Source organism: Tursiops truncatus, chromosome X (genome assembly GCF_011762595.2).
Source record: "Tursiops truncatus isolate mTurTru1 chromosome X, mTurTru1.mat.Y, whole genome shotgun sequence".
NCBI classification, from domain to species: domain Eukaryota; kingdom Metazoa; phylum Chordata; class Mammalia; order Artiodactyla; family Delphinidae; genus Tursiops; species Tursiops truncatus.
In genome coordinates this window covers 14,665,958-14,689,896 of record NC_047055.1, presented here as the reverse complement: position 1 = coordinate 14,689,896, position 23,939 = coordinate 14,665,958, and the positions used below count along the sequence as shown (strand labels likewise).

Below are 23,939 nucleotides of genomic sequence, written 5' to 3'. Positions count from 1 at the left end.
CCAGCCTCCTCTCAATTAATAGTGGGTGCTCTGGGGAGCAGGGCCAGGGCCAGAGGGAGGCAAATGAACTGTCCGGCGGCATCCCTCTCCCCACCCTTCACAGCATCAGGGGTGTCTATTGCACAAGCTCTTGGGTCATTTTTTTTTTAATAATAAGCATTCTTTCTTTTCAAAACACATTTCAAGACAGCTACGTCAAAAGGCGCCGCGCTCACGTGCTGAATGTCTCCAAGTGGGACCTCTGCTTTCAGACGCCAACACCCTGGCTGGCCAGACTCTTTCAGTCTGGGCAGGGAGTGGGTGTATTAGCTGATATGGCTTTTCAGAATTTGCTTCTCTCCCAGAAATAACTTTTCCAGTCAGGTGACGTGATTTCCTCAGAGACTCTTGGGACTTCAGGAAACATGTGGAAGGGGGTGTAGCAGCAGCAGATCCTAAAGGAAACGCTGGGCACCAGGGGCTGGGTGGACAGCGGGGAGGTGTGCTGTCTAACGGTGTGCTGAGCGCTTTAGAGCAGCGGCAGGAATGGCTGTTTGGGGAATTGACATGCGGTAAGTGGGATTCACAGGATCTAACTGACTCCTGGGAAGGGTCAAAACCGCAGGCTCTTCATGCCTAGACAAGTCTGCTCACTTTGGGTATTTGACTCTGGGTTAGTTCTGAACACTTTGGCTTGGATATATTACAATCCCTTCTTTGTCAGCGCCAGCAGTTCATGGTCCCTCACTTCTATCCTGCTCGCCTTGTAAACCCAACCTGAGATAAAACCAACTCTTGTCTTATTGTCACATCTCTTCGCTTCATTTTGCAGCAAGACTTATAACTGGTGTCCATGGACTCTCCGTCCTCTTCCTCTCCTCTCCTGCTCTCTTGAATCCACTCCACTCTGTTTCATCCTCAACACTCCTTGAAACCACTCTTATCCAGGCTAGCCGGGGACCTCCACTTTCCAAAGCCAAACGTTCCTTCTCTGTCCTCATCTTAGCTGAGCCATCGTCAGCAACGTTTGCTGCAGTCGACTGCTCTCTCTTGTAAACACCTCCTTCACTTGGATTCCATAATGTCACACCCTCATGCTTTTCCTCCTGGCTTCCTGGTTACCCTCCTTCTGTCTCCTTTGCTGGATGTCCTCTCCTCTTCAACGCTTCAACTCCTAAACATTTGAGGGCCCCAGAACTCTGATCTCAGACAATTTCTCTCTCTACACTCACTCCCTAGGGGATCTCTTCCAGTCTCTTGGTGTTAAATACCATCTATATAAATACCGCCTGTGCGCTGGTCAATTCCAAACGCGTATCTCTAGCCCAGACTGGATTTCAGACCTATCTACACAGCTGTCTACTTGATACCTTCATTTCACAGAGCTAATAGGAATCTCAAACCAAACAGGTCCCAAGCTGAACTCTTAGTTTCCCCGTCACCCTGCTCCGTCCATAAGTGGCAGCTGCATCCTTCCAATTAATTGGAGTCATATTTAACTGCTCTCTTTATCTTATATCCCACATCCAATCCTTCGAACAATTCTGTAACTTCTACCTTCAAAATATATCCGAGCTCTGACCACGTGTCCTCACCTCCACTGCTGTCCCCTTAGTCTGCGAAGCCGTCTCCACACCCCCGCCCCGGAATTTTTTTTTTTTTTGTGGTACGCGGGCCTCTCACTGTTGTGGCCTCTCCCGTTGTGGAGCACAGGCTCCGGACACGCAGGCTTAGCGGCCATGGCTCACAGGCCCAGCTGGTCCGCGGCATGTGGGATCCTCCCGGACCGGGGCACGAACCCGCGTCCCCTGCATCGGCAGGCGGACTCTCAAGCACTGCGCCACCAGGGGAGCCCCCCCGGAATTTTGCAGCAGCCTCCTCACCAGTCTCCCTGCTGCTGCCCTTGCCCCACTTCAGTCTATACCATTAAATTGAAAGTCATACCATATGACTTTTCTGTTTGAAATCCTCCACTAGCTTCTCATCTCACTTGGAATCAAATCCAAGGTCTTTAATGGGGACCTCCCTGGCCTGGGCCCCTGTCATCTTTCTGCTCTCATATCTTACCACTTCCCACCTCCCTCACTCCAGTGTAGCCTCCTTTCTCTTTGTAGAACTTGACAAGTACAGTCCTGCCTCAGGCCCTTTGCACTTCCTCTCCCCTCTTCCTGAAATGCTCTTTCCCCAGATAACGGCATGACTTCCCCTTTCTTCATTCAAGTCTCCATTGGAATGTCATCTTTTCAGACAGGCCTTCCCTGAACGATCTATTTAAAAAATAGAAGTCCCCACCCTGTCACTCTCTGTCTTACCCTGTTTTATTTCTCTTAGCATTTGTCACCATGTGGCATATTATATATTTATGTGTTTCTTAGCTCTTCCTACCCCCTAGACTCTGAATTCTGTGGCAGCAGGGACTCAACCTGTTAACTGATGTTTTCCAAGTACCCAGCCTAATGTCTGACACATGGAGGGTGCTCAATAAATATTTCGTGAATGAATGAAATTGTGATTTGTAGAGCTCTTTTTTAAAAAAAAATATTTATTTATTTATGGCTGCATCAGGTCTTCGTTGCGGTGCGTGGGCTTCTCATGGCGGTGGCTTCTCTTGTTGTGGAGCATGGGCTGTAGGTGCGTGGGCTTCAGTAGTTGTGGCACATGGGCTCAGTAGTTGTGGCTCGCGGACTCTTAGCGCAGGCTCAGTAGTTGTGGCACGCGGGCTTAGTTGCTCCGCGGCGTGTGGGATCTTCCCGGACCAGGGCTTGAACCTGTGTCCCATGCATTGGCAGGCGGATTCTTAACCACTGCGCCACCAGGGAAGCCCCCTGAAGTTGTGACGTGGATCACAAGGTGTTGATTCTGTCAATTATGGAGTCACTGTAGAGAGAGATTCATTTGGTATATGGCTTTAGAACCAGGCAGCCTGGGGCGGGGCCTGCTTCACCATTGATCAGCCATGTGATCTCAGGGCACAGCACTTCATCTTTCTGGGCCTCCGTTCCCTCATCTGTAAAGCTGAGTATTATTGAACTAGAGAAGGAATCGATGAGATAACGCATGTCAAAGGGCACATAGTAAATGCCATGTAGGTGGTAGTTCCTTTTGCGGTGGTGGTGTGAAGGCTTGACGCATGTTTCTGAAGGGCTACAGTGGGTACGAGGGCCCACCTTCAAAACATCAGGATCAAAGGCCCCTCCCGTCAGCCCCCAAGTTGTCCAGGTGCTTCTGCTGGGTGGCTGCTGCCCTGTTTCTTATGCCTTCTGACTTTGCTCTGTATTCTGTGAAGCCCCTGCCCGCCAAGGGAACTTGGACATGGCCTTATATCTTGCCCAAGCCAGCCTTCCCAGGCCAAACAGAGAGGCGGCTTTCTTCTCCACCTACCTTCTGGGTTGTTGCATTTTCCGTGTGAGAGTCTCACAGATCCCGGGACTGTGAAGATGTGTCTCCCTCGCAGCGCGTGGTAGGGGCTAGGCCAATGTTCGTTCGTCTAGCTGCTTGAACAAATGAAGGAGAAAGTCCGTCTTCCTCAAGGCCTCTCTTATCGCAGTTAGGAGTCAAGTTTCTCATAAGCTCTGCTGCCTCCGGGGAGGGTCCCCTGAAAGGAGGCGGGTCCCCAGTTGTTCTCACTGGAAGTGTTACATGAGATGCACGTAGCTTCGAAAATAGTGGGAAATTCATTACTGACCCTTAGCATCCTCTCAGCCTCTTCAGGCCAGTCCCAGGCTGCCTGGCCCTACAGAGGCCTCAGCTAAGCCACACGGAGAACAGGCTTCCATTCACGGGCTCCCATGGCGGGCTCACCCACATTCTAAGGGTGCTCTGTCAGGCCAAATACGTAAAGCCCAAACACTGAGGCCCGTATGGCTAGGAAATGCCGTTGAACTTCCTGGCTGCTTTTCTCAAATCAAAGTTACTTTTTTATTTACTTAGGTATAATTTATACTGGCCCTACTTGTAGAAAAGAAAACACAGGCTGAAAGTATCTTTGAATTATCTCCCTTTTAGAAGGACGTTGGGGATTTTAGAGTAGGTAACTCGAGAAGCTTCAGAAGTTACTATTTCTGGGGTCACGGTTCTGGTACACTACCACCCTGTATTCTTCCTATCCCAGCCTCGAGCCCAGCCCTAGGCCTGGCAACATACTCAAGGGCTGCTGAGAAGAAGGTATACGTACAGCCTGAGCCCTCAGAGGTCTTTTATAGCCAGTCTCCTTCTCTTGCCCCCTCCAGAATCCAGTCGGGGTGGGGAAGAAACGCTGGGTTTCTTCCTTTCTTTTTTTTTATTTAAAAAAATTTTTAAAAATTGAAGTATAGTTGATTTACAATGTTGTATTAGTTTGAGGTGTATAGCAAAGTGATTCAGTTATACATATATATGGATCTATTCTTTTTCAGATTCTTTTCCCTTATAGATTCTTAAAAGATATTGAATATAGTTCATAGAGTTCCCTGTGCTGTACAGTGGGACCTTGTTTTTTATCTGTTTTATATATGGAAGTGTGTATCTGTTAATCCCAAACTCCTAATTTATCCCTCCCCCCTTTTCCCCTCTGGTAACCATAAGTTTGTTTTCTAAGTCTGTGAGTCTGTTTCTGTTTTGTAAATACGTTCATTTGTATCATTTTTTAGATTCTACATATAAGTGATAGCATATGATAGTTGTCTTTCTCTGACTTACTTCACTTAGTATTATAATCTCTAGGTCCATCCATGTTGCTGCAAATGGCATTATTTCGTTCTTTTTTATGGCTGAGTAATATTCCGTGTGTGTGTGTGTGTGTGTGTGTGTGATCTCATCTTCTTTATCCATTTCTCTGTCCATGCACATTTAGGTTGCTTCCGTGTCTTGGGTTTCTGTTTTAGTGTGAATATCTACGTGAGGTATAGTCATGCTAGTTGTTTATGGCCCCTGCGAACCCTGATGACTTCGTGTCTTCCTTCCCAATGAGGGAGAGGACTCTGCACTAACTTACAGGGAGCCACACTGGGTGCCAGGTGCTGTGCTGTAACTGCATTCACTTCAGTCCTTTAAATCCACTACAACTGATAAGGGTCAAAGCTGGGTAAACAGAATCTATGGTGTTAGGAGACAGGAGAGGGGTTACATTTGGAGGGGTTTAGTGATGGGAAAGGGGGCTGAGGAAGGCTTCTGGAGTGACCGTCATATTCTGTTCCTTGATCTGGGTACTCATCACTCAGTTTGTGAAAAATTTTTCCCCCAGCTGCACGCTTATACTTGTGCATTTTCCTACATGCGTGCTGTACTTCACAAAACCACTTTACAAGGGGTATTAATAGCTTCACTTTACAGAGGAGGAAACTGCATCCCAGAGAGGGTAAGTGACGGATGGGTCACACAGCCCAGTGAGTGATAGAGATTGAAGCCCAGAGAGGGTAAGTGATGGGATGGGTCACACAGCCCAGTGAGTGATAGAGATTGAAGCCCAGGTCAGTCAGACTCCAGAATCAGTCTCTTGACTATTCCACTGTGTTGCCTTTGTAGACCCTGACGACACCCCAGCCAGAGAGTTAATGCCTATTAGGACTCTCACTAATAATGTTTATAATGACTAATATTTATTGAGCACTTCCTGTGTGCCAGACCCTTTGCTAGGGGCTGTCACGTGAATTATCTTACTGAATCTTCAGACCAACCTATTGGTTAATTCTCACCATGCCCATTTTCCCGGTAAGAAAACTGAGGCTCAGAGAGGCAAATGACTTGTCCAAGATTCCACAGCTAGTAAGGGGCAGCTGTTCACAGCCAGATCATTTGATTCCAGATACTGAGCTCTTAGCTACTTTCAAAATACTAGTACACTTTCTATGTTTAATCTCCTATTTTCAGTTGGGAAAGGGAATCTGGATAATCAGCAACAGACTAGGTAACCCAGGCAGGAGGCCATGAAGGAGGGGGTGGGACTGAATAGGACCCCCCCCCCCCCCGAACTGGGTGCCCTGGAACAGGACTGTCCTCCATAAGCTGTCTCTGCCTCTGGTGTTATTTCAGCCGTCGGCTAATACAAAGAATATCCTCTTTGTTTCTGGGATGAATGAATCAGGCAGGTCAAAGTTGGGACCTTCGTGGGGCAAGATATGTGTGTGTGTTCAGAGGGATCTCGGCTTCAACTTCATCATAAAACAGCATTTATATTAAAGGTGGAGACGGGACAGAGAAGGAGGAAAAGATGGGTGGAAGGTAATCGGGCAATTATTTCACAGCTGTGACAGGTTCACTGAGTCAAGTGGGTTCATAAATTTTTACTTAACTAAATTTTTCTAATCACAAAAATAATGTGTCAAGTTTCGAAACTTTAGAAAACACAGAAGCATCCAGGACACAAAACCACATGTGCATCTACGTGCACATACTAAGTTTTACAAACTAACATCATTTTGCACATCATGGCTTGTAACTTGGTTTTTTAACCGACAATAAGCCGTATGTATCTTTATTGCCATTACATGTTCTACTACAACATCATTTTATGGCTCAAGAGTATCCTTTTTATAGATGTACCAGATCTATTAAAATTTTCAGACATTTAGATTGTTGCCAGTCTTTCACTATATGTAAATACCACATCGAATATCCTTGTAGCTCAATTTTTGCAGGCATCATTGCTTATATTCTTAAAATAAATGGCTGTAAGTAGAATGACTGCATCAGAGTCCACTCAAATTTTAGGGTTTCGATAGCTACTGACAAATTGCTCCCAGAAATGTTATGCCCATCTGCCCCCCCGTCCAGCCACGGGAGTGTGTGAAAGTGCAGGCTCGCTGCATTCTTGCAGTTATGGGAGACAGAACCAGTGAATGAAGTCTGAGCCTGAGAATCAGTCAGCTCTATACCTGCTAGCTATGTGTGGCCTTAGGCGAGTTCGTTTAACCACTATTTTCTCATCTGGGTTCCTGTGAAGCTCACGGGAGACGCATCCAGAATGCTAGATAAAGAGCCTGGCCCATAGTAAGTGCTCAATAAACAAAAGCTCTTCTAGACGTACAGTTGTTCCTGCCCACCTCTGATGGATTATTTCTGGGAAGGTACACACCAAGCCAAGGCTTCTGAAATCTCTCTCATAGCCAATACCTACTCCATCCTCCACGTCAGCCCCGAAGCGCTGCGGCTGCCACTGCTTCCCAGACGCCTTGGCTTTGTCCTTTCCTGCCCTCCCTTCTGTGCTGACTGAGGGCAAGGAGGCTCCTCAGGCCTCATGCATTACCAATTTGCTTTTTCCTGGTTGATTCTGTGGAGTGTTGCAGACCAGGGGAGAAACCCGTGAATGTGAGCCTACACTGCGTTTCTAAACCAAAATAATACTAATAGTAACCACAGCAACAGCTCTCACTTCTTGAGTGCCTACTAGGTCCCGGGCACCATGCCAAACGCTTTACATGTATTGTCCCCTTCCATCTCACAACAGCCCCAAGAGGCTCCGAGACGGGAGGGGACATGCTCGGTGTCACACGTATAGGAGGTGGCAGAGCTGGGATTGGACTCCCAGCCTGTCTGGCCTCAAAGTCTGTGCTCTTAGACCCTCTGCGTGCTGCTCTCGTCCACAGAGAAGGATTTAGTGGGGACTGTGTGTGTGCGTGTGTGTGTGTGTGCGCGCCAGTATGCCTGTGCACGTGTGAGGGCACACACGTGGGTGTGCCTTCATTACAGTAACGTTTAGTCAGGGCCCACTCTGTGCCAGGCACTGTGCAAGTTCCTGAATATGTGATGGTGAACAAAAGAGAAGGGATCTCAGTCCTCTTAGAGCTTACTGGCTAGTGGGGAGGACCGATAGTGAGGGAAGGAGGGCAGGAGGGAATGGAATCACAGGTTAGGCTTATGCCACGGAGCGGTAAGCAGGGCATAGTCACAGAGTAGCAGGCTAACACCCTGGACATTGGCAGCTCAGGGAGAGCCTCTCTGAGGGGGTGACATTGAAGTTGGTGTGTCCAGAAACTAGTCTGGAATGGGAGACGGGACCACCACGCAAGGATAGAGTGGAGGGAGGGTCCTCTGGGGTGGAAGCAAACTCTGATGCCTGGAGGTGTTTTCTAGAAGGTTCTGGGGTTCTCAGCAGTGTCTATGGGTGGCATGGGTGGTGCCTCTGGGTTTGCTTAGGATGCCAGAGAATAGCTAGCTATTTTCACCCTAAAAGGGCAGGGTGGGAAATGGAGACTTGCGCTCTCTGAACAGGACCTGGTCTTAGGACCAGAGGCCTCAGGAATGCTAGAGGCATGGATGGGACTAAGAGGCTGGGGCTACATGTTCAGAGTTGGAGTAGAGGGGATGGAAGCCTTTTGTATTCCTACTGAAAGAAAAATCCAGCCTGGGAGGGAGGGGGAGGGGCAAAATAGGAGAAAGGGATTAAGAGGTACAAGCTACTAGGTACAAAATAAATAAGTTACAAGGATGTAATGTACAGCTCAGGGACTATAGGCGATATTTTATAGTAACTTTGTATGGAGTATAATCTCTAAAAATACACCTGAAACTAAAATAATATTGTAAGCCAATTATACTTTAATTTAAAAAAAAGACTAAAGCCACATCTACTTCAAGACATCACAAGATAAGAGGTGGTTAACATTTCACAAACACTGCCTAGTGTCACCTTGAAGGAAAAGAAAAAGAATGAGAAAAATCCAGCCTTCCCTAAGTGTCCCCAAAGAGCTCCTTGCCCGCTCTCCATTCATTAGTGTAGGTTGGGGTTTGAGAAGGCAGCAGAGTCTTCCCTAGGGCTCCCTCATCTCCCAAGTAGCTAAGAGGGGGGATCTTGGGTAAGGAAGTGTCACCAGGGCCACTTCTAGCGGTGGCAACCGGGAGTCACTCCAGCGGTCCCCAGGATAGATGGCCGTGGTTGTTGGAAGCTGTTTGCCCAAGTAGCCTGGGAAAGAGGCCCACCAAAATCTAGGGTCTCTGCTCCACGGGACACCACACCCAAGCCTGCTCTGGCCAGGTGCTTTCCCCAGGCCACCCAAGGCCCACCATTGGGTTGCTGTGAATTCAGGATTGGGCCACATGCGCCAGCCAAACTGTGCTCTGGTGCACTCAGTGACCAAGTGTGACCTCGGCCAGAGGCGCGCCACCCACTCCCCTTAACGTTTCACTCAGAGAATTCTGGAAGGGAAGCAGTTTTTAAAAATATGCAAAACACGCTGGGGCCTTGCCTTCCACTTTTCAAGTGTTCAAAACCTAGGTCCTGTGCATGAGATCTGTGAAGCCAGTTCAGATGGAAACTGCCCAGTTATCAGAGGCCACGCACTGTTTCTCATTTGTGCTTAGGACATGTTCTGTGCCCTCATTCAATACGAAGCACAAACAGTGGTTAGCCTAAGTCAGCTTAATCACTGTTTGTGCTACACAGCGCCCTGAATTGCTACTAGCCCGCAGATAACAGTTTTCAAAAGTAACATCCATCCCCAGGAACAAATCTTCATACGCTTCCTTGCCCTTGGCTTCATTAAAAGTAGCCACCCATCGCCCATCTCTCGTGAACGCTGGGAAAAGTTGGGCAGAGTATCTGTGCCGTGTAGGTTAGGGCTTGTTTTGCTGTGGTGGTGGGTGGGACACTCCAGTATCACTGGGCTGACCTCTCAGACAAAATCCAGGCAAATTGAACATTCAGGGGCACTGGGACAGGTGCAGGAGGAGGGGGATGGGGCCTGACAGCCACACCCACGCGCCCTCTGCATTATCTTGGATAGATAAGAACCTCCAGGCTTTGAGCGCCATCTGCCAGAGTTCCCTCTCTCCCTCCCGCCCCTCCTCCTTGAGTGGGTGTTGAGAATGGGGAAAACGCCCGTCCATGTCATGGGCTGCCCGAGACGCTTCAAGAACTCTGATTCAGCAGCTGTTAGAGGCGCAATTTGAACAGTGTCTCTGAGACCAAAGGAGACTCCATCCCTACTAGCTTGTCCACAAGAACTTTGCAAGAAGAAACTGAGTTGCTGCTTGACCTTGAGCATTTTGCTTTCGCAGGAAGAGGTTCAAGCCACCACTTCCCTGCCCATCACTGATCCCTCCAGCTCAGATCCCTACTTGGCTAATCTGCTTGGCTAACTTGGTCCAGTCTGTTAACATCCCCATGCCCCAGACCTCTCTTGAAAGTGGGGTTTCAATCCCTAGAGTTGTGTGATGCAAGCAAGTATTAAACCCTTTGTAAAGTTCTGTGGAGTCCTCCTATTCGGTGTGTTCCAAGCACCAGCTATAAAATAAAGCCAAACAACGGCAACAAACAAACACCAATCACCTTTAACCAAGTAATTCTACTTCTAGAAAAGTTTCCTTGAGGGGCTAGTTGGACAAGGGATGTACTGCCTTATGATGGGATACCTGCAGCCGTTTAAAAAGCTGGTGTTGGCTCTATTCTTTGCTCTGGGAGGATGTTTGCGATATTTTAATAATGCAAAAGCGACCTTGAAAACAATATGTGATGTGAAAACAATGCATACATGAATAGAAACAAATCTTAGGAAGAAGTACACCTAAAGGTAGACAATGGCAGTCTCTAGATACTATGCTTAGAGTGATTTTTTTTACAATTAAAAAATAGTATATATTAACCAGAAATAAATTAAGCTAATTCCATTTTGAAAACAATACATAAAACTGTCTTCTAAATCTTTCCTTCCCAGATAGTGGCATGCCTCCAAATCAGTGGCGTTTCTCTTCTCAGTGGACAAAGCCACAGCCGGAAGTATCTTTTGCAAATGGTGCCGCCAGCTGCAGCTTGAGTGGATCTGGTCCCATGGCTGTGGATCAGTATCCAGTGTCCCTGACCGGGAGCCCTTCCATTCAGCCTGGCGAGCCGAGGCATTTCTCCTCCCTCGCCAGCTCCAGCTTCCCAGAGCTTGGCTACCCTCATGCCTTTTCCACTGGGCACTCGGTTCCAGAGACCCAGCCTGATGGGAAGTATGAGCCCCTCCTAAGTCTCCTCCAGCCAGAGAGATGCCTAACCCATCCTCAGGAATCTGCCTCGTGGGAGGATGGCAACTCTGCCCAGACGGCCGGAAGCATGGGATTGCTCTTCAACCTGCCTTCCGGCTCAGCCCACAGTAAGGAAATGCCTCCAGATGCTTGGAGGATTGCCTCTGATTGGTTGTGGTTGAGAGTGAGTTGGCGTGAGATGGGATGTGAGGACGACTTGCTGCCACTCCAGCTACGGGGCTTCTGAGGGATAGAATGTTTTGCTTAAGTTCCATTTGTCTTCACTAGGCTGCGTCGATAGTCACCGTTTAACGACTAAAGGGTTGCATAGATAGCCAGACAGATGCACGTGGCTCAGAGTATTCACCCTGGTCTGCTGACTTGGACTTACCCTAGAAAAATGGGCTGCTGCCTAAGATCTTAGGGTCCTGCACTCACCTCACTGTGAGCTGCCGAATAATCCATTTGTAAGACAGAACTCAGGGACATACCTACAGGCTCAAAACTCTATCCTCCAAACAGGTTGGCAACTTGCAATAGTGCCAGACCCCTAGGCAAGAACAGGGGCCATCTATACCATCCATCTGCTCCACACATTAAAATTCAAAGTGACTGGAGGCAGCCCCCTTGCTGCCTGGAGAGCGTCACGGTGCCTGACTGTCTGGGGCTTCTGCTCCCAGACCCACACCCCTCCACAAACGAAAGCATCCTTAAGGCTCATTCACCATTTCATTTACTCACTCACCCGACAGATATTTAATCCTCTGGCTTTCTGTACCCTAGATGAATTTTCTTTCCAGCTCCCTGGTCCATACATATCTGGTTCTAGTGTTCCATGCCTGAAAGAAATTGCTAGAAGCTGCTTTTACTTCCGAACCAAGTATATATATTACACAAAGGGCCTGTTCAGTCTAGCCCTACCCAGGTCAGGTGCTGTGCTCCATCCTAATGTCGAAAACCAATTTCCCATTAAAATACCACTCCATCATTCCCACAGTTTGATTAGGAATGTACCTAAAGAGTAAATCATAAAAATGTCATGCTTGGGAAACCTATGAGAATTCCCACCCTAGTCCTCTTTTTCAAAAATCTGCTCCTGCTGGATTCAGAGGGACAGATGAGGCCAACTGTGTATATATGCTTGTGCACACGCACAGCAGAGCCCCGTCTCAACAGATGGTTAGAACACAGATGGCTCAAATCATCACCTCCCAAACATAACAAGCCCGTGCAGTTCAAATCCAATTCAGCAAAGATTTAGTGAGCATCTACTATATGCCAGGCACATCACGGCAAAGCCACCATGCAGGCATTATCCAATTCCTGAAAGTTCTAGACACATTCTCAAACAAATGTTGATCGCTAAAGTCTCGACTGCTACCAACTCTTCAGACTCTCCTACTAATGCAGATATCTGTCAGATTAATTGGTGACCGACGGTCCAGGATCTGTTGAGGAAGTCAGTGACCCTTGATCAGAAACATTGCCTGTAACATGGGAACAAAACCCACAGGGCCTTCAAAACAGAAGCTTCTCTGTTTTTGTAGCAACTGATAAAATGTCAGGTGTCTATAAATTGAGGACCAGGCGATTTGGGGTTCCCTGGGGGGCTTCTGGGCACTTTCTAACCCAGTCCCCGATTTCATTCCCAATCATGTTTTCTATTTTCCTAGGTAAGAAAATCTATTTCCCCCCTGATGGTGGACCTGCCAGTTCCAGCCTTGCAGTTGAAAGTAAGTATCTGCTTCTGCCTTTGATAGCATGTCTCTGTATCCTGAGAACAAGCTTGTAGCATAAAAACCAGGATCTCCCACGCTCGACAGACACATCAAGGCATTTTTATGGGTATCATGACATTTGTTTCTAGTTTTTGTTCCTGAGAATTGGGCTGCCCAAACCTTTTAGTCATGTCCAATTTTGTCATCATCGTGTAGATGTGGATAAAATCTTTTCATCATGGTCAATATGTTCTTTACAAATGTAGCAATTTCTCATGGAAAGCTGCCCTCCTGAGGCAACATAATAGACTTCATGGTTCCCCAATGAAGAGGGAAGGTGGTAACTTAGCCGTGTGGCTCCAAGTACATCATTATAGTAACTGCTTCCCTTTAAGGAATAAAGAGCCGGTATTACAGCCTTAAAATGCCCTTTTAATACCAATAAAAAGACATTTTCACACTTGCTCTGTGAATAAAGTTTTTTCAGTAACTCAAAAAAAAAAAAACAAACCCAAGATCTCCAGCAATTGAAATGACCCCCATTTCTACTTAGTATTTTCATCCCTAGAATAGGTTTCATTTTGGTCTCAAAGAGCCCGTGCACTTGGTATCTTGTAAAATGTCTTGCCCATTTTCTAATTTGGCTATAAAAGCAACTCTATTGAGTTCTTTGCGCTGGATTTAAGTGAGATAACCAAGGTGACGCAGGAAAATGAACAAATTCATGAGGGCTAGCCTGCTCTTTCCCAGATGTTCAGTTTTCAGCCTAGAACATAGGGCCACCCCGGGACTCTGCAGTCAGAGAAAATGCCACCTGACACCAAAGGCTAGGAGTCTGTCTGGGCCCACGCTCAATTTGAAAGTGATGTCAAATGAGGACAGTCTCAGGGGTTGACATGAGGATTTTCATGACCTGGTGTCGAATCCAGCTTCATTACTTACTAGCTTTAGGAACTTAGCCACGTTTCTTCACCTGTCCATACCTCAGTGGCTTCATTTATAAAATGATGATTAAAATAATGCCCACCTCATCAGGCTTCTGTGAGGATTAATTGAAATAATATATGTAAATGCTTAGAATGTACATTCTAATGGGAATTAGCTCCAGTGAGCCGGGCACAACATAAGGCAGCAAAAAGTGCCTTTCGGGAGGGCATCCTGTGTGCCTTCAGCTGTTCTCCTGCTGTGTGTTTGAGAGGCATCAAGGGAAGAGCTGCCACCACGGCCCCAGATCTCAGGCACTTTACAGTTTGGTGTGGAGTGAGGGTGAGCACGATATATAGGCCTCCCTAGGATGTCCGGTCCTTGAGGGCTGAGGCTTTGAGGGGTGAACCGCCCCATCCTTAGCACCTGCGGCAGTGCCTGGCGCAGAGGTCAGCACATATGTGTCAGATGAATGAGTGCACAGATGCTGGAAACAATAAAAGAACATCGAAAAAGGAAATGGTAAAAATCTATCTGCCAACAGAGTACAAATTAATTTTGTTTGACACCATTTTGTAAAACAGAAACGAGCAAGGCGCAAATCACCCTCAGGGAGGAACTGGCGGTGCCCAGGTGGGGAGGTAGATTTAAGGTAGCGCGGCTTTGTCAGGCTTCATGGAAGGCTCCGCCTGAGGGGATGAGCCCTGCTGGCCTTCTAATGAATGACATCAGGGTTATCAAGTCTCCTAAGTACTTGTTAAGAGTTTATACATTTAAAAATTATAAGCCTTAGAATTACTAAAAACTTGATGATTTCCGTTGTTCACAGGCCCAAATTAACAGCAGCACCCACACACTGCATCCCGCTCAGTCCCCACAACGACCTTGAGATACGGGTATGAGGACATCCTAGGTGCCTTATACGAGAGGTAGCCAGTAAACAGGGATTGACTGACTGAATAAAGGAATGAGTATGCCCATTTTATAGATGAGGGGACTGAGTCTCAAACAGGTGAAAGGCCTTACTCGCCTTAAGATCACACAGCAGCAGGCAGCAGAGGTATTCTCTCTCTGCCCTTGCCGTGTCCTACAATGATCAGCATCGAAAATTACACGAAACATAAATCATCAAAACAATTCCAACTTAAATCAAGTGTACAACAGTGAAGATTAGCAACTGGTACGGTTGTTTCACTGTATATGGGTTCACTGTCCATCTGTGGCCAGGACACCATCCTGGAATAAGAGGAGTGGGTGCAGAAGACTTGGAAAGCATGCAAAGGAGCAGTATTACCTTGAGAAAGGGCCAAGGGGATGAGCCTTCCATGCAGAGAGCAGTTGACAGGATGTGGGGAATGGGTACCTGGCTATGCCAATAGCCCCCATCCCCATTGGCCAAGCTGCAGCTGTGGCTTTGGGCAGAGGAGGCAGCAGGGCGTGGGGACGGGGAAGTGGGGTGACTCCCTAGGTGGCTAAAAGGACCAGGAAACCCCTTCAAAACCCATGCTCTTAAGAGAGCACACTGCCAGTTTCCCCATCTTGCCTGGCGCTGAGAACCACAGGGGAGCTCGTGAAATGCCCAGATTCTGTGCCATCACTTCCTGGTTGGTAGCTTTGGCGTGGGACTTGGTCGCCTCTTTATATGTTTGATTCTTGATATATTTTATATTAACCTGATTGGGGGGGCTTGGTGTTTTTGGGGGGGAGTTGTTTTTTGTTTTTGCCCACGTGGCTTGTGGGATCTTAGTACCCCGACCAGGGATTAAACCCAGGCCCTGGCAGTGAAAGCGCTGAGTCCTAACCACTGGACCACCAGGGAATTCCCATATATTAACCTGATTTTGAAGTGAGCTGGATGAAACTTTCAGGAAGGATTTTGGTAGTTCTGAAAGATTTCCTCTGTGAGACCCCAGATAAATATTTGTCAAAGGAAGGAAGGAAGGCCGAGTCCCCTCCTTCCCCTCCAATATGGCCTAGTCCCCTCATGCAGGTGTCCCACACCCATGAGGCAGAGACCTTGTGGAGAGAACGATCTGCTGGAAGGGTAGTTAGTTGGAGAGACCTTTCTGGAGGGGACTCCCCAAAACTGCGGTGCCGAAATTTTTAGTGAATTTGATTTTTTTAATCTGTACAAATAGACACTGATTCCTTGTACATTTCTTCAGTTTTTACAGGTAATAATAATATTGACATTGCTATTTGCCAGACACGGTGCTCTTTTATTTACATATATAAATCTAATAGTGTATAAAACTGTCTTGGTCCCTGCTCCCCAGAGAGTTAATAGTCTAGTGGGGAAGGTAGACTCCATCAAAAAACCAATAAAGAAGACAAAACAAAATATTTGCAAGTTACGGTAAGTATGAAGGAAGCATACCAAGTGTTGAAATAGAGAAAGATGGAGGCCAACTTTGGATAAAGTGGTCAAGGGAGGCTTCTGTGTGGAAGTGATGTGCAAGCAGGGACCCGAATGAAGTGAGGGATGGAGTGAGCTTTAGGAAGAGCTGGAGTGGAGATGGAGGGAGCTGCCCTGCCCAGGCCCGGAAGTGAGTGAGGAACGGGCCAGAGCCCAGCCTGGAGAGGTCGACCGGGGCCGGGTGACACAGGGCCTTCTGGGTCATGGTGGGAGGTTGGATTTTCTCTTCTAAGTGACCCAGTGAGCCATGGAAGGGTTTGAAGTGTGAGCCAATTTGCATTTATTTATTTATTTTAAGTATTTTTACAAATTTTATTTATTTATTTTTGGCTGCGCTGGGTCTTCATTGCTGCGCTCTGGCTTTCTCTAGTTGGGGCGAGGGGGGGGCTGCTCTTCCTTGCGGTGCGCGGGTTTCTCATTGCAGTGGCTTCTCTTGTTGTGGAGCATGGGCTCTAGGCGCACGGGCTTCAGTAGTTGTGGCACGCAGGCTCAATAGTTGCGGCTCACGGGCTCTAGAGCACAGGCTCAGTAGTTGTGGCTCACGGGCTAGTTGGTCCGAGGCATGTGGGATCTTCCCGGACCAGGGCTCGAACCCGTGTCCCCTGCATTGGCAGGTGGATTCTTAACCACTGCGCCACCAGGGAAGCCCCCAGTTTGCACTTAATAAGGGTGCAGAAACCTGCTGTGGAGAGGATTGACTGGAGAAAGGGATGAGAACAAAGAGACCAGTTAGGAGGCCAGAAGCATAGGATGGTAGCCTGGATCAGATGGCAGCAGTGGAGGCCAAATGAAGTTAATGCATTTGAGATCTATTTGAGGGGGGTTAGCTCTTTGGTTTCCTGCTTGAGCAACTGGGTGGATATATGTATGGAAATGAGGAAGACTGTAGGAGAACAAAACTCTGACCACGTTCAGTCTGGGTGCCTACAAGACGTGCAAGCGGATATCCCTCTTCAACAGTTGTGTATGTAAGTGTGGAGTTCAAGAGGGGAGTCTGGATAAACTTCTGAGATTGTTCAGTATAAAATGACATTGAAAGCCATTGAATGATCACCCAGGCAGAGAAGAGAGAAGGGCAGAGGGCAGAGTCTTGGAGTATGCCAATATTTACAAGTTGAGGACATAAGGACCCAGAAGATGATACTGAGAAGAAGCAGTCCCTGGGTGGGAGGAGAGCCAGGAGCGTGAGGTGTTACAGAAACTCAGAGAGGAGAAAGTTCCAGAGAGCATGATCAACTGTGGCAAAGGCTTCCGAGAGATCAAATAAGAGAAGACCAGGGAAATTTCTATTGGATGTGGCATCAAAGATTTTGATAACCTAGTTAAGAGCAGTTTTCGTTATAGCGTGTGGACGGAAGCGAGGTTGGGTGGGTTGAAGAGGGAATGGGAGATGAGAAAGTGGAGACAGTAAATGCCAGTAGCTTCTCGGAGAGCATAGCGTTGAGGGGGGTGAACAGAAATAAGGTGGTAGCTACGGAGACTAGTGGAGTGGAGTGGGTCTTTTTTTTTTAAAGAAGGCAAATATTACAGCCTATACAAAATGAAGAGATGGATGACGGGAGGATGAGGATAAATTCGTGGTTGAAGTCACTGAGAAGTTTTTTTAAAAATTTTTTTACATCTTTATTGGAGTATAATTGCTCTACAATGGTGTGTTAGTTTCTGCTGTATAACAAAGTGAATCAGCTATATATATACATATATCCCCATATCCCCTCCCTATCCCACCCCTCTAGGTGGTCACAAAGCACCGAGCTGATTTCCCTATGCTATGCGGCTGCTTCCCACTAGCTATCTACCTTACGTTTGGTAGTGTATATATGTCCATGCCACTCTCTCGCTTTGTCACAGCTTACCCTTCCCCCTCCCCACACTGAGAAGTTTTGAAAGGGACATGTGGAAGTACTGACATTTGCTAAGAGGAGGGGACCTTCTGCCATTGAAAGCAGACAAAAGAAGGAGAATAAGGACACAGATGCAAGTAGATTTGCAGGCTTGTTTGTGGGGAGTCTGAAATGTACTAATTACACGATTTCTCTCTTCTCAGTCAACTATGAAGGCTGAGATCACCAGTTTAAGTGGAAACAGGCTTGGGTGACTCTTGCCAGTGCTGTTGGGTTAGTGTAATGCAGAGAAGGCAAACGATGAGGTTCATCCAGGGTTGAGATTTTGATGAGTGAGTGCGATGGGTGGAGAAAGAGGAAAAGGAGTTGAGGGTATTTGCAAGCGAGTGATTGGAACAAGGGACCATGGCGTGTAAGCTGCTCAAAGAAGGAAATGGAGGCAGATGGGAGGTGCCGGGTAGTGGAGGTTGATGGATTGGAGGATGAGGTTATATAAAATGCGGTGATAAGACTACGTAAGCCAATGACATTGGGACATGGTGGTTGGAGAGCGGATGTTCGAAATTGAGAGGGCAAGGATGCTACCTGTGTAGGCCATGATGAGGTCTGGCGTGTGACCAGGGCAAATGGCTGGCTGAAGTGGCATGAAGTAAAGATCATTAGAAGGTGAGGAGAATGACAAGAGCCATGGAAGTGAGGCAAAAGAAGAACCAATAGCTCCCCACACCACGGGTACTGTTTATATCCTCATTCACAGATGAGAACATGGAGCTTTAGGGAGGTTAAGTCACTTGCCCAAAGTCAAGGTAAGTGTCAGCGTCAGCTTTCTCTGTCCTTGGTCTTACCCACTAATCTAAGCTGCAGCATGACCCCACAATAATTCTACTCCCTATAAAGGCACTGCCTCTTTAACAAAATAAGAGCTAATATTTATTGAACATATCTGTGCCACACACTGTTCTAAGGGCTTTACGTGTGTGTAACTCATGTAGGAGGTAGGTATCATTAGTATTCCCATTTACCAGTTGAGGAAAGTGGGGCTCAGATAGGCTAGGCAACTTGCCCAAGGTCACACAGCTAGGAGTGGTGAGGTAGGTCAGAATTCAAACCTGGGCTCCTTGGACCCCAAGCTGGCTTCTTTCCTCATCATGCTTATCCTATTTTTCAGAAAGCCAGTCTCCAGAGAGAAGAAAAGATCTGTTCTTTTACTGAACTCCGGTTTAAAGAAGAGAATTCCTTTTTCCAAACCTGCTTATGGTTTTCTACTGAGAATCCAGAGGGTCTAGAGACATCGCCGTCCTTATCTCTTTCTGCCACAAAAGAGCACTGAGTCCAAAGCAAGTTTCTGTTCTCCCTGAAATTCTATACTTTTCCTTGGCACCTATGCCCCACATTAGGTTTTTTTTTTTTTAACTTTTTCAGCATATAAGATGGTTAAAAGAGATGTTCCGTGGTGGGGAGCATAGAGGCTCACACCCCCTGCACCCACTGCCCTCCTACTTAGAAATCAGCCGCCTTACCCCCTCCATCAGCTGGGTCTTCCACATCAAGACTGATGGCGTGGTACCCGATGGGGTTGTCCCACTCTTCGAACTGAATAGAGGTTCCAGGAACAGCCTGACACTTTCTAGCCTTAACCAGACTATTTCCATCTTCCCTCTTGCCTCTACAAAAAGCAAAATGGAAATGGGGTGGGCAAGACCCACTGAGAGTGGCTGGAGTCTGAAAGGAAGCTGAAAAGGTCTCAGGCTGGGCCTGATGAACGAGATAGTCACCCGGAAAATTCGATCCCTGAATTCTAAAAAAGTGATTCCAAATAGAATGGCTGAGCAATCTGAGAAGTAACTTGCAAGTCGTTAGTAAGCAAACCACGCCATCCCAAGTGGGGCCTAGAATGAGCTCTGTATCCAGAACGTTTCTTGGATGAGTTGCAAGACTTGCTGGCTGCCTTCCCTCTGAGGAGGAGGTCATCTGCACCTGACAGCCTTCTGCAGAGGCCCGCCTGGCTGCCATGAACACGGAAGCTTTCCTGTAGCTCTTCCGCTGTTAGTGACATCGGGAAAATAGTAACTTTCTTTCCAGCACAGAACCGTTGGGGCCACCAGTGTGGCTGCCCACGTGGGTCCAAGACTTGGTAGCAGGACTTCTCTGCAGATTGTTCCAGATGAGATGACAAATTTCTCCAAACTCATTCATCTCTCCGATCTGATAGACAGCTCATGGTCCGGTGTGAGCTCGGTACTTAGCCCTGACAACCCTGGAGGCCCCTGCCACCAGCGTTCCCCACGCACACCCCAGTTGCTCCCGTGTAACAGCTCAAAGGGTGAATAATCAAATGACATTTTTGGATTATGCTATTCTTAATTCTAAATTCTTTCACATCCATGATCTCATGCAAACTTCTCAGCAACCCTAGGATTGACATGATTATCTTCACTTAATACATGTGGATACTGAGGCTTAGAGTTGGCCAATGACTGGCCCAAGGTCACACAGCCAGCGCTGGAACCCGGGTCTGATCTCGGGGCTCTTTTCTCTCCACCATAATATTTATCAAAGGTTACCATCAGGGCGGCTCTTGGATATTTTGTTCTCCCATCAGCTCTTGCACGAGTGAATTGGTAACGTTGGCAGTAATACAGTAATTCTCTTGTCTCAAGCAGTTTTTCCAGTGTGTTGCATAGGTTTCCGAGATTTACTAAGAGAAAAAAAAACTTGACCAGTACATTTTCTCTCAGTTATTTGCCTTCAAAAGCCGTGTTCTATTTTAGGTGATGGTTGGGAAAATTCAGGGTGGAGGCTGATTCCAGCACTTAAACAAGTGTGTGTTTATCTTGGCTCGCTGTAGAAAGATTCATCTGTTAGAAGATAACATGCCCATCAGAACTGAACTCAATATGCTATTTAGGGAAAAGAAAAATGATTCCAAGAGGGCTGGCATTTTGTGTAGCCTGGGTAATCTGATAATATTTCCCTGCAAATCCCTCAGCCTGGAAGCTCTTTCTTGAATAAAGTTGAAAGCAGTGATCAATTTTCCCACGTTAATAAAGAGGGAAGAAAAGGTCTCCTGCCTCTGAAAGACCCCTGCTCCTCTGAGACAAGTAAATCCCTCCCCAGATCATCTACTTAATCCTAGACTTTGGTTTCTGTCTTTCTAGATCCATCCTTTTTAACTTTCACACCTCACTTCCAAAAAGGTAACTTGAAAAGCATTTCTTTGGCTCACTTTGGCATTTTGCTCTTGCTAATTGCGCGCGCGCACACACACACACACCCAGCCCCCTGTGTTATCTGTAGGGTTTCATCTACACTCCTAGTTGATAATCTTGTGAGATGCTAGTTGGGGAGGGGGTGGAATTAGCAGATCGATCAAGGTTTGAAACTGGAAAGTCAGGCCCAATAGGGCTACAGCCCATAAACCTCATTCACATTTTTCTCTACAATTTTCAGAAATTGACAAGTGGCCGGATTGACTGACTCATCCGCTGCCACATCTCCCCCAACCCAAACACACTCATTGCTGAACTTTACAGTCTGAAAGAATGGAAATTGTTTCCAAATGTGCTGGAAACTTACATACTTGAATGATACCTGGGCTAAAACAAAAGGTGACAATTTCCTTTTTCTGGTAGTAAAGACTATCAAGAATTCCAAATAAGGATGTTGTTTGCAAAGCCAATTGAGACTTGTGTTGAAGCAGTTTTCCATTCTAAAAATCAATATCACGTGTAAGGCTGAAAAGAAAGTCACCTCTCCAGAGATAAAGCTAAGTAATCTTTATATCACATCTTTCTCCCGTATAAACAATAGTTTCTGCCCTTTCCATAACTGTTTCTCTAGCTTGACATAATTGAAAATCATTTTGTAAACCGTCTGTATTTTCAAAATAATGCAATGGTCCGTACGAATTCCTTTAATAAGATTAGTATGATTTTAAAATAGTATGTCACTGAATTTTTTATAGATTAGTGGTGATTATAGAAATGAAATGGGCTATAGAATTTTCATAAGGATTACAGTTTTATCACTATTTCTTATCAATTTAATTGAGATTAAACTAAGCCTCAGAGATCTTCTCAAAGAGAAGTTTGGTTATTTTTTCCCTTCATTTTAATGATTCAGCATACTTGGAAGCAAGTTTAGTCTATTGATTTACAGCAGTTACAATTACGTTTTAGGTGAAGACTGACCCTCCACTCATCTTTCAAAATGATCAGCCTTTTCTTAATGTTAACTGCAAACCGGAATTGAGTGTTAGGACGCTTGGGTTCCAGTTCTGGCTCTGCCACCAGCTAGCTGTGCCATCTTGAATGACTCACCCTCCCACCCCGCCCAGGTCTCAGTTTCTCAATATGTAAAATGAGATGATCCCTAAGGACATTTCCAGCTCAGACAGCCTATATTTCGAAATACATGTAGTGGTTATGACAAGACCTGTCAACAGTTGCCATAGGAGGGCTCAAAGAAAGGACAGGGTCTGGCCAACTGGAAAACGGAAGAATTGGCAGCCAGGGGTTTGCCATTCAGCTCCAAGAAGTGCTGTCCGCTGAGTGCCTCCACCTATCAGCACCTTAGGATCTGCTTCAGTCATGCTATTCATGGGCAGCCAATGACTGAGCATGACAGGAGTGTTAGGACCTGGCCATTACTGCCCAACATGGGACTCCTCTATTGGGCAGTATTTGTTCCAGGGTTCCTGTTGAGTTGGCTGAGACTTTATCAGATCTGCATCCTAGTCTGAGTCTCTTCCTCCTCAATTCTGCTTCCTTCCCTTTTTTTAAAAAAAATAAATTTATTTATTTTAGGCTGCGTTGGGTCTTCGTTGCTATGCACAGGCTTTCTCTAGTTGTGGCAAGCAGCGCTACTCTTCGTTGTGGTGTGCGGGCTTCTCATTGCGGTGGCTTCTCTTGTTGCGGAGCATGGGCTCTAGGTGCGTGGGCTTCAGTAGTTGTGGCACATGGGCTCAGTAGTTGTGGCGCACGGGCTTGGTTGCTCCACGGCATGTGGGATCTTCCAGGACCAGGGCTCGAACCCGTGTCCCCTGCACTGGCAGGAGGATTCTTAACCACTGCGCCACCAGGGAAGCCCTGCCTCCTTCCCTTTTTATCTTTTGCAGATGTTTCGCCCCAAGCCCCTATATACCTCTCACATCTTTAACTCTTTCTCGGAGCCTGCTTTCTGGACGACCCAGCTGACAATAGGGCAGTATTTTAAGAGCAAAGACAAATAAATCTCAAGACTCGTTGAATAGATGACGATTAGACTAGTCTGACTGGAGTGGAGCATTTGGGTTGATAAGCAGTTGAAAAATCAAGCTGGGGTCAGATTAGTGAGGTTGATTGACACTGTCACGTGGACATGGAGTTAAGGTTGGTGCCAGATTGGAGCCCCAGGTCAGCTCCATCTTCAGTCAGCTACCTGGACCATCCGCCAGGCCAGCAAATGACTGTCTACGTAACAGGAGATGGCTACTTCTGCAGAGCCATGTGGTCTATATCAGTGCCTCTCGAGAGCCCCACTTGATGCGTTTTATCACTTGGGAAGCACGGTGAAAAATACTCCTCAGTTCTGCCCTAGACTTACTGAATCAGAGTCTCTGGGGATGAGACTCCCCCATTCTCCTACCTTTCCCCCATCTCCTCCCTGCCCCACACCCCGTCATTAGTTTTGGGTGTAAACAAGTGTACCCGTTTCCTATTGCTGCTGTAGCAAATTACTACAAGTTTAGTGGCTTAAGACAACACTCATTGATTCTCTTACAGTTCTGGAGATCAGAAGTCCTTCTACATGGGTTTCACTGGGCTGAAATCAAGGTGTTTGCGAGGCTGCATTCCTTCTGGAGGCTGTAGGGAAGGATCTGTCTCCTTACCCTTTGCAGTTTCTGGAGGCTGCCCACATTCCTCAGCCCATGGTCTCCTCCCTTCATCTTCAAAGCCAGCAATATTGCATCTCTTTGATCATTCTTTCATAGTCCCATCTTCTTCTGACTCTCTTCTTTTGCTTTCCTCTTCCATTTTTAAAGATCCTAGTGATTTCACTGGGCCCCAGATAATCAGAATAATCGCCCTGATTAGCAACCTTCCATCTGCACCCTTAGTTTCCTTTGCCATGTAACATAACATATTCACAGGTTCTGGG

At 46.8% G+C, this 23,939-nt stretch overlaps 1 protein-coding gene across 1 annotated transcript in view; it reads left to right on the top strand.

Annotated features, from left to right (window-relative positions):
* Positions 1-23,369, top strand: part of VGLL1 (vestigial like family member 1) — a 28,765-nt gene extending 5,396 nt beyond the window's left edge. The window contains exons 4-6 of the mRNA XM_004322373.2: positions 10,608-11,027; positions 12,573-12,632; positions 18,970-23,369. Of these exons, the coding sequence (XP_004322421.2) occupies positions 10,608-11,027; positions 12,573-12,632; positions 18,970-19,013 (524 nt within the window). The 3' untranslated portion in view covers positions 19,014-23,369. The remainder of the gene's footprint in view (positions 1-10,607; positions 11,028-12,572; positions 12,633-18,969) is intronic.
* The last annotated feature ends 570 nt before the right edge of the window (positions 23,370-23,939 follow it).